The sequence below is a fragment of the Protomyctophum parallelum genome (genome assembly GCF_964188405.1).
Source record: "Protomyctophum parallelum genome assembly, chromosome: 20".
Taxonomy (NCBI): domain Eukaryota; kingdom Metazoa; phylum Chordata; class Actinopteri; order Myctophiformes; family Myctophidae; genus Protomyctophum; species Protomyctophum parallelum.
Window position 1 is genome coordinate 15,635,983 of NC_139718.1, and position 11,063 is coordinate 15,647,045.

An 11,063-nucleotide genomic window follows, 5' to 3' on the forward strand; every position below is an offset into this window, starting at 1 on the left:
TTTCGCAACGTCACCGCGTATAAACTAAATCTGTAATTAGAACCAACCGTATATTCACAAAGCTTTTCTAGTCAAAGCTGCTCCCACGGAATCTTCTGTAAAGCTACAAAGAAACCGCAACAAAAATATAAAAGATTATAGGCTACTTGTGCAATGTCCAAGTATTGCCAGTCTTCAAATGAGGTTACAAATTGCCTCGACAAGTTTCCTACTGAATCAATGTGTCACCATGCAGAATCTCTGAATCTTTCCTCCGTGCGTGCAGACAGACAGACAGACAGCGCGTCGTTCATGCCGCGCGTTCACGAGCGCCGGAATGAATGAGTCTACCTCACAACTAAGTGCGCGCCTCGACAAAGTCCGACAGCAGAAAGATAATATAGTGGGGTCTCCAGTGCAGTGCTACCACAATGGGAGGAGTATGAAAGTTACACCGAGCCCTGCCCACCTCCTGCAAACATATAAGACGCTGCAGTGAAGCAAAACCGGGCACTAAAGTCTTAAATCTAGCTGAAAAGACTGACTTAAAAGGACACAACTTGGCCTTAATTCACCAAGCTTAATTATTACATTCATAAATTATTTTCATTTGACTCTTGCAATGCTCATTATTATGGCCAACAACAAGGCATTCTAGGTGCTCATTTGAAATTATGAGCAATTGAGAAATTATTTTATATGGATACCCAAAACAACTGTTGAAAGTTTTTACAGTTTGCCACTGAATAGTTTTGCTGATCTTGTTTTTCTTTTTTTTTCTCCTTTCTTTTTTGAGGGACAATCTGTGCAGACAATCTGTTAGTGTTCCATAATGGCACTGGACACTGAGTTTGGTGTGCAGGGGAGCAGCATCATCAGAGAGTGGAGTGGACAGGTCCAGCCTGCTCTGGTCGCCTCCTTCGTGTTCCTCTTCTGCCTGGAAGCCTGTCTGTGGGTCAGGAACATCCGGCTCAAGAGAAGACTGCCGGGACCCTTCGCCTGGCCAGTCGTGGGCAATGCCATGCAGCTCGGCCAAATGCCTCACATCTCCTTCGCCCGGCTGGCAAAGAAATACGGCAACGTGTATCAGATACGACTGGGCTGCAATGACATAGTGGTCCTCAATGGTGACAGGGCGATACGGGAGGCGCTAATACAGCACAGTGCCGAGTTTGCGGGCAGACCCAACTTTGTGTCCTTCCAGATGGTCTCCGGAGGCAGGAGCATGGCGTTTGGTAATTACAGTAAACAGTGGAAAATGCATAGGAGGGTTGCTCAATCCAGCATCAGAGCCTTCTCCTCTGCAAACAGTCAGACCAAGAGAGTCTTCGAGCAGCACGTTACAGCCGAGGCAATGGAGCTGGTGCAGGTACTACTGAGAAAGAGCACAGACGGACGGTATTTCAACCCCTCTCCAGAACTCACAGTAGCTGCTGCCAACGTGATGTGCGCGCTGTGCTTTGGGAAGCGATACGAACACAATGACCTGGAGTTCAGGACCCTTTTAACAGGGGTGCACAAGTTCGGGGAGACGGTAGGCGCCGGCAGCTTAGTGGACGTCATGCCTTGGCTTCAGTCCTTCCCCAATCCGGTCCGCAGCGTCTATGAGAACTTCAAGCACATCAATGAGGAATTCTTCGCCTTCGTGAAAGGCAAAGTGGTGCAGCACCGGGAGACCTTTGACCCCGCCGTGACCCGGGACATGAGCGACGCCATCATCAACGTGATTGAGCACGGGAAGGACAGTGGACTGACAAAAGAGCACGTGGAGGGCACGGTCGCAGACCTCATCGGGGCCGGTCAAGACACAACGTCCACAGCGTTGCACTGGATTATACTGCTCCTGGTTAAACACACAGACATCCAAGTCCGGCTGCAGGGCCTCATAGACAAAGTGGTGGGCCGTGACAGACTGCCATGCATCGAAGACAGAAGCAGCATGGCCTACCTGGACGCCTTCATCTACGAGACCATGCGCTTCACCAGCTTCGTCCCCGTCACCATCCCCCACTCCACCACCTCAGACGTCACCATCGAGGGCCTCCACATCCTCAAAGACACGGTGGTGTTCATCAACCAGTGGTCCGTCAACCATGACCCTCTAAAGTGGAAGGACCCACAAGTTTTTGACCCCTCGCGCTTCCTCGACGAAAGCGGGTCCATAGACAAAGACCTGACCGGCAATGTCATGATCTTCTCCGCGGGGAAGAGACGATGTATTGGCGACCAGATCGCGAAAGTGGAGATCTTTTTATTCACAGCGCTGCTGCTGCATCAGTGCAGCCTCGAGAATAACCCCTCTGAGCCTGTCAGTCTTGACTGTACCTACGGGCTCACACTCAAGCCTTTTCACAGCAGCATCCGCGCCAAGCTCAGGGGCAAGCTGCTCGGCTTGGTCTCCCCAGCGTGAGCACTCTAATCTCAATACTGTGACTTAAGGCCAGCAAAGACAATAACCCTTTCTCATCAGTGATGTTTTAGCAGTAAGTATTATCAAACTTGCACTGAATGCTGTTGTTGTAACTTTTTTCCATATTTAATATTTAATGAATATCTAAACACAGTCTATTATGTTTGCATTGTTGTTGATGCAGGGTTGAGAATTATTTCAAACATGTATGGTTGGTTGTAGATGGAAATGAATATACATTTTGGAAGTTTGAATATAAAGCTCTTGTGGGAATCAGTGCAAAGTTCTCAAAATATACTTGAGTTGTTTGTTTTTTACATTTTGAATTGTGTGCTTATATTTTACATCCATTATTCAGCATGTACATATATGATATGTGCAGGGAACAGCAACATCCCTGAGAAGACAATATAAACTAATATCACACTACAGTATATGAAATGCTTGTGAACATGTGTGAATGTTATGCCACTTGAAGACTTATTTTTGTTGTTGCTCTCTTCTCTAATGGTATAAGAAGTTATTTAGCCATTGTCATGTAAAGCATTACAAAGTATTTTTATAGCTATATATTTCAGGTATGACAATAGTTTTAAATAAATTTTAATCCAAGTATCTACTGTACTCAATGTATATGAACACATTGAATATACTGTTGGAAGGATGCACAGGTGGCGCTGAACAAAATGAGGAGGAAGTCTCTCCTAGAAAGACTAAAAAGATGTGATGAAGGAGAGATTGCATTGGAGTCTGGGAGAGCGCAACACTTGTGCTTGTGCTGATGAAAAAAAGAAAAAGAAAACATGAACACATGACAAAATGTGTTATATCTAAGGGTCAGCTTTACTGTAGAAGCACTGCCGCTATCTCACTAGCAGATAAGAAAGAGCACACAAAGGCTGTGCAAGATAATCCTTTTCTCAGTCTCTAAAGGCAAATTTGTTTACACGACACTCCTCTCAAAGCTACATGGATATAATTCACTTCTATCAAAGACTTTTTGTGTCCAGGAACTTGTGCCAGCAACAACCCTAACTATACAGCATGCCTCGACTGCTTAGGGACGGAATTCTTCATAATGGAGTATGTTGTTAATTTAAGATGGTTGCTCTATGTGATTGGAGAAAATAAGCTACATCTGAAATGAATAAAGTGATTAAAAAAATATATCTGTCAATCGTCTGTTTTAATTGTGAGTCTGTCTGAGTCTCTGGGTTATATTCCAATGGCATGTATTTCCACACCAATCACACCATTCTAAACATTTGCTGCACATTGTTTATGTGTGATTTGGAGTGTGCCCAAAACAATACATTATGTCATGAGGTGGTCACAGCTCAAATCAATGCAGTTTTGATTAAGGTCTGACAGCACAATGTGACTGTCATTAAAATGATTTCACATAAATGATTAAGAAGGCTGTTGTAGACAGATATTGAAAATCTATCACCGTATTACCATACAGTACTGTGAGTGGTCAAGTACAAAAAGCAGCTTTTAACCACTTTCTTCTGGTGTGAAGCTATACAGTAACATTTGATGACCCCTCTCAAACCACAGAGCTGTGTGGTCATCACTGGTTATGATGCAAAACGGGTTTCTCAATCTTAACTCTGGCCCACATAGTTTCCCAATAGTCAGAACTGGCTGATACAGTATCTGAACTGTCTGAACTGGACTGCGTTTGGCAACACTTTGGTTCGCAGGCTGTTCGTGCCATGCATTATTATCATTGAAGGCGATGCATGCACAGTTCTACAGTGCTGAAATAGTATCTGAATATCACTTTAAAAGTTATTTTTTCATTGCACAAACAACCACACGAGCAGAGGAATTAATTCACAAAGTATGGCAATTTGAATTATTCTTCAAAAAGTGTCTTGATACCGCCGCAAGCCAAACAGCTGCATTATCTCATTTACTTTGTTTAAAAGGCAATTATGCCGACAATATAAATACATTCTTTTATAGAGCATAATAAAGTGCTGACTGTATAACTTTTGTGTTCTAATCTGGAACGCAGAGCTTTTAGGGTCAAATCTTAGCGTCTGATTATATATGTTAATAGTTATCAGCTTTGATGGAAATAACCAAATCATGTTTTATAATGACTACGGAAAGTTTATATATGAAAATCTTAACAAGCCCGATATTGATTTAAATTTACAGTATTAAGAAACAGTTGCTGGGCTAGTGTCCATATACACTACGTGCTCAATAGGCATGAGGGGGTGTGTACCATTTAAAGGTGTCAAAAGGGTCATCTCTCTGTCCTATTATTTAGCCTTAATTTTGTCTTTGTAAACCAGACCTATATGGACTAGCTATCTGCACTCCCCCTCTCCCTCATTCTACAAACTGACACAGGACTGGAACGAGGCCTGAATGGGACTCTGAGGTCTATAAGCTGTGGTCACAATGGGAGGAGAGAGATAATAAAAAACCTGAGTTTCTGACCCCTCCCACCAAGGAGATACTTATAAGCGAGAGTGTTAAGGCTGAAATCTGCATTCCTCTGAAGTGGTCAACTGAAGACGCACCGCTCCACCTCATCATCAAGACATCCTGCGTGCGAGTGAGACAGCGTATGAGGGGTGCTGAAGAGTCTTATCTTGGATTTTACGTTTAATGTTTGTACAAAATATTGGACTACATTTTTTTATATTTGTATTTGGAAATATTCAACATTATGTACAGAAGTGATACTTGAAATATTCTGACTTTTGGAACAGCTCTGGTAAAAATCAACTAACATTTTCTTTGCATTGGACGCAGTGGGGGAAACACAGCAATGGCTCAGCTGGACGCAGAGTTTGGTGTGAAGGGCAGTAGCAACATCAGAGAGTGGAGTGGACAGGTCCAGCCTGCTCTGGTCGCCTCCTTGGTTTTCCTCTTCTGCCTGGAAGCCTGTCTGTGGGTCAGGAACCTCAGGCTCAAGAGAAGACTGCCAGGACCCTTCGCCTGGCCAGTCGTGGGCAATGCTATGCAGCTTGGCCAAATGCCTCATATCAGCTTTGCCAAATTGGCAAAGAAATATGGAAATGTGTATCAGATACGACTGGGCTGCAGTGATATTGTTGTTCTTAATGGATACACGGCAATTCGCCAAGCTCTGGTACAGCACAGTACAGAGTTTGCAGGCAGACCCGACTTTGTGTCTTTCAAGTCTGTCTCAGGTGGAAACGGCATGACCTTTACCAATTATAGCAACCAATGGAAGATCCACAGGAAAATTGCTCAATCAACCATCAGAGCCTTCTCGTCTGCCAACAGTCAAACCAAAAAAGCCTTTGAGCAGCACGTTGTGGCTGAGGCCAATGAACTAGTTGAGGTTTTCCTTCAACTCAGCGCTGAAGGGCAGTATTTCAACCCAGCACATGAGCTGACAGTAGCTGCTGCAAATGTGATTTGCGCCTTGTGCTTTGGAAAACGCTATGCACACAATGAGCTTGAGTTCAGAGCCCTGTTGAAGAGGCTGGACAAGTTTGGGGAAACCGTGGGGGCTGGCAGCTTGGTGGACGTCATGCCCTGGCTTCAGTCATTCCCCAATCCGGTGCGCAGCATCTTCAACAACTTCAAAGACATCAATGAGGAGTTCTTTGACTTTGTGCGGGGCAAGGTGGTGGAGCACAGGGAGACCTTTGACCCGCAAGTCACCCGTGACATGAGTGATGCATTCATCGGGGTGATGGACAACGCAGACAGTGACATCGGCCTAAACGAAGCCCACACGGAGGGAACCATGGCCGACTTAATCGGCGCGGGCATGGACACCGTTTCTACTTGCCTTCAGTGGATACTCCTTTTGCTGGCGAAACACCACGACATACAAATCAAACTTCAGGAGCTGATCGACACAGAGGTGGGCCGTGACAGACTGCCATGCATCGAAGACAGAAGCAGCCTGGCCTACCTGGACGCCTTCATCTACGAGACCATGCGCTTCACCAGCTTCGTCCCCGTCACCATCCCCCACTCCACCACCTCAGACGTCACCATCGAGGGCCTCCACATCCCCAAAGACACGGTGGTGTTCATCAACCAGTGGTCCGTCAACCATGACCCTCTAAAGTGGAAGGACCCACACGTTTTTGACCCCTCGCGCTTCCTGGACGAAAGCGGGTCCATAGACAAAGACCTTACCAGCAATATCATGATCTTCTCCGCGGGGAAGAGGCGTTGTATTGGCGACCAGATCGCGAAAGTTGAGATATTTCTGTTCTTTGCTATTCTGGTCCACCAGTGTTGCGTTGAAAAGAATCCCAATCAGGAACTGTCTTTAAACTGCTCTTATGGATTAACACTGAAACCTCTGGACTACAAGATTTCTGTCAAACCCAGAGGAGAATTACTCATACACCGATAAAAGCCCATGGACTTGTACTGTGAACTCACACAGTAGTAATACAGTGCACTATTAGGTATGTACCAGTGGTGGAAAAAGTACTCAAATGTTTTACTTAAGTAAAAATTATCTTACAAGTAAAAGTCTAGAATTCAAAACATAAAAGTACAAAAGTATTGGTATCAAAATGTATTTCAAATGTATGAAATGTTTTAAAAAATGGAAAATAATGCAACGCGACGCATTGTGAGGGCTGGAGTGGTTAATGTATGTTTTGCAGTAATAATAAAAATCTAAAAAGGTATCTATAGTGACTAAAGTACAAGTAAAAGTATTGAAAAATGGAAATGCTCCAGTAAAGTAAAAGTACCTCAAAATTGTACAGTGCCTGAGTAAATGTATACATGTACATAGTTACTTTACACCACTGGTATGTACTCATAACAAATATTTATGCCTTTATAGCACCATACTATTTTATTTAATACGCTATTTTATTACTTCTGGAATTATATTTAAATTGACACTTAACAATCCAAAGGATAAGCTTTTTCACTTCTGACAAATCGCTGTGATATTTTTGGAACCAAATCACTGTATCTCTGTGGGACCAACTCAGTCTGCTATATAGAGAAACTGAAGGAATGTGCATTATATCTGAATCAACAGAGCAGTTCAGCCTCTGAAAGTGCCGTCGCAGAAGAATCTGCTATTTCAATCTAAATGGCCGAGGCAATCCAAGTATAATATGCAAAGCTTGCTCCAGAAGTATATTTTAAGGCAGCAATAAAATATATATATCTGTGATGTGGTGACAAAAACCACAGTTCACAATAAATGTTAAGTATGTATTGTCATTTAGATGATTGTATAAGTTTCAATGACCTCAAATTGCCGTATAAACTTGCGGTCAGGAATTCACTGTAAATGCTTTGCTTTGTTCACTGATAGAGGGATTATGTGTTAGACGTTTTGTCCCAAGAGAATAATCGGAATACTTAATCATCCTACCACTCACATGGCTTTATGCACTGAAATATGTTTAAATAAATGAACTAATTTGTATATGCAAATTCATATCAAGGTATGTTATTGGTTATAAATTACACTTTTAATGAAGACAACATTAACCATGACCTGGCATGATATTACCGTGTTCTGATATTCATTATAATACATGCAATATAATTACATACATTATGTGACTGCCATTTCACATGTAATATTCACACGTTCACAAAGTATTTGGAAGGAAAAAACACACTGCTGTCATACAGATTATTCAGTTATGTTCTATACTTTGCACTCCATGTCCACTGTAAACACTCCATGTTTGACTAAAGCCACCGATGTACAATAAACATTTTATATTGATTTCTTTGTCTGCATCAGTGTGTTTAGAAGTCAGGCAGTGGTGGAAAAAGTACTCAATTGTTTTACTAAATGTAAAAGTATCAATACTGCAATTTAGAAGTAAAGTAAACGTCCGGAATTCAACATTTACTTGAGTAAAAGTAAAAAGTATCAAAATGTACCAAAAGTAGAAAGTACTCACTATGCAGAATGTCCCGTTTCAAGTTTTCAAATGTATAAAACCCTTTTGAAAATAGTAGATCTACGCATTGTGAGCTTGTAGATCGGCTATTTTCAAATGGCCGAAATGCATATATGTAGCGCTGAAGTGGTTACTGTATGTTTTGTAATAATAATCACAATCTACAAAGTAACTAAAGTTTTCAAATAAATGTAGGGCAGTGAAAGTACAATATTTACTGAGTAGAAGTAAAAGTACTGGAAATTGGAAATACTCAAGTAAAGTAAAGTACAAATAACACAAAATTGTACTCTAATGAGAACACTCAATCAACATTTCACATGGACCACACACACAGTACCGGACTGTCCTATGTGTCCTCTGTCCAGTGGTGGAACATAATCTGATTTTTGAGGGCTCCTATATATACACGTTTAATGTTTGTTGTTAGTTCAATGTTTGAACTCATTTAGACGTGAAGACGATTCTACAAGAAGTCTTCTAAATCTGAAAATTTCTGAAAAACCTATCTTTCTATGTCAAGGACCCCCCCCCCCCCTCCCAGAAGCAAAGATTTGAGTTAAAAACGTTCGCTCTGAAAGAATATATTCAAAGATTTGTGCCACATTTTCCCAAAAATCGCAGATCTACAAGCTCGTAGTTAATATAGTTAATAGTTATAGTTAATAGTTAAAGCAAAATGCTTAAAACACCCGGGTTCCCGTCCAGAATGGGTTAAAAACGCCATTGACAATGACGGGAAAATGTACTGTACGTCATATTGTCCCTTTATTGTTAATGGCATTTAATGTTTGTGTTGGCACCGTTTGTTTTACATCACCATATCAACATGAGGTAGACTTAATATATTAGCGCCCCTCCCTTCACACAGGTGTGATTTTTTACTTACAATGTAGAAATAAAAATCCTGCATTCAAAATATTACTGGAGTAAAAGTACAAGTGGATTGTATTAATGCAGTAATGTGTTCACTACTTTTAACGTTGCAGCTGGCTGATTTGAATAACGTTGTGCTGCTGGGTAGCACAAGCGGAAATCATAATGGATCAGTTAAAGGGTTAGTTCAGGTTTTTGGACTGTAGGAAATACCATTAATATAGTGGTTGCATTAAAGGTATTAATTGATTGTGGTTCTGGTAGTTCTGGTCCAGTTTTGGTGAATATTAAAGGCCCACCAATTATATGAAAATAGGTTGAAAAGTGGTCTTTTAAGTAGTTCCAGTCATTTGGTGGGGGTCTGGGGGCCACGCATTAAAAATAAATGAATCCACAAAACTAGCATAATTTGTATTGTTTTTGAACTTTGACCCCCCCTTGTCACATTATGTGTCCTGTATCATAAAACCATAGTTCCATGTGACAACGAATGTTGCTCTATATGATAGAAATAGGTCAACAATACAACTGACGCTAGCTTTGTGGCTTCATTTATTTTTAATGCGTGGACCCCATGTACCCCCCCACCCAATGTCCGGAATAATATAATAATAATGGTGAATCATATTCACCAAAAGTCAAAGTAAAGTAAAAGCAGCTAAAAAGTGTACTGCTCAGCTTCAGCTGAGTAAACAGCCAGCTCACATAGAGCAGTATGCCATGGCATGCGTCTCACCCAGTGGTGGTAAAAGTACTCACATGTTTTATTCAAATAAAAGTATCAATACAGCAATGTAGAAAATACTCTTTTGCAAGTAAAAGATGGACGGCAAATGAGTAATCAGCTAAATTGTGAAATGTTAACATTGTGCCCTGGGAAATATTCTGTATCAACTCAGGGCTTTTAAATGGCATTCATGTGGCATCTGTTTCTTGAAATCAAAATGAAAGCAATCTCTGATGACAGCCCTTACTGATCATGGTGATAATGATAACACTGTGCACCCACTCCTTCTATTCTAAACACAGATAGGTCAGTACAGCATGTCTGCCTGCTTGCATGTCTATCTGCCTGCTTGCACTTTGCTTGGGTCTCTCTCGCTCTCTCTGCCCTGACACCATGGTCTCTCTCTCTCTCTCTGCCCTGACACCATGGTCTCTCTCTCTCTCTGCCCTGACACCATGGTCTCTCTCTCTGCCCTGACACCATGGTCTCTCTCTCTCTCTGCCCTGACACCATGGTCTCTCTCTCTCTCTGCCCTGACACCATGGTCTCTCTCTCTGCCCTGACACCATGGTCTCTCTCTCTCTCTCTCTCTCTCTCTCTGCCCTGACACCATGGTCTCTCTCTCTCTCTGCCCTGACACCATGGTCTCTCTCTCTCTCTCTCTCTCTCTGCCCTGACACCATGGTCTCTCTCTCTCTGCCCTGACACCATGGTCTCTCTCTCTCTCTCTCTCTCTCTGCCCTGACACCATGGTCAGCTCTCTCTCTCTGCCCTGACACCATGGTCTCTCTCTCTCTGCCCTGACACCATGGTCTCTCTCTCTCTCTCTCTCTCTGCCCTGACACCATGGTCTCTCTCTCTCTGCCCTGACACCATGGTCTCTCTCTCTCTGCCCTGACACCATGGTCTCTCTCTCTCTCTGCCCTGACACCATGGTCTCTCTCTCTCTCTGCCCTGACACCATGGTCTCTCTCTCTCTCTGCCCTGACACCATGGTCTCTCTCTCTCTGCCCTGACACCATGGTCTCTCTCTCTCTCTGCCCTGACACCATGGTCTCTCTCTCTCTCTGCCCTGACACCATGGTCTCTCTCTCTCTCTCTGCCCTGACACCATGGTCTCTCTCTCTCTGCCCTGACACCATGGTCTCTCTCTCTCTCTGCCCTGACACCA

At 42.8% G+C, this 11,063-nt stretch overlaps 2 protein-coding genes across 2 annotated transcripts; both read left to right on the forward strand.

The window, feature by feature from the left end:
• The first annotated feature begins 477 nt into the window (after nucleotides 1-477).
• Nucleotides 478-2,733, forward strand: cyp1c1 (cytochrome P450, family 1, subfamily C, polypeptide 1). Its single transcript, XM_083792022.1, has one exon. It carries the CDS (start codon nucleotides 812-814, stop codon nucleotides 2,387-2,389), a length of 1,578 nt encoding a protein of 525 aa, XP_083648148.1. The 5' UTR covers nucleotides 478-811; the 3' UTR covers nucleotides 2,390-2,733.
• A 2,184-nt stretch (nucleotides 2,734-4,917) lies between these two features.
• On the forward strand, nucleotides 4,918-8,108 carry LOC310877987 (cytochrome P450 1B1-like). The gene has a single exon (XM_083792023.1). It carries the CDS (start codon nucleotides 5,181-5,183, stop codon nucleotides 6,753-6,755), a length of 1,575 nt encoding a protein of 524 aa, XP_083648149.1. The 5' UTR covers nucleotides 4,918-5,180; the 3' UTR covers nucleotides 6,756-8,108.
• The last annotated feature ends 2,955 nt before the right edge of the window (nucleotides 8,109-11,063 follow it).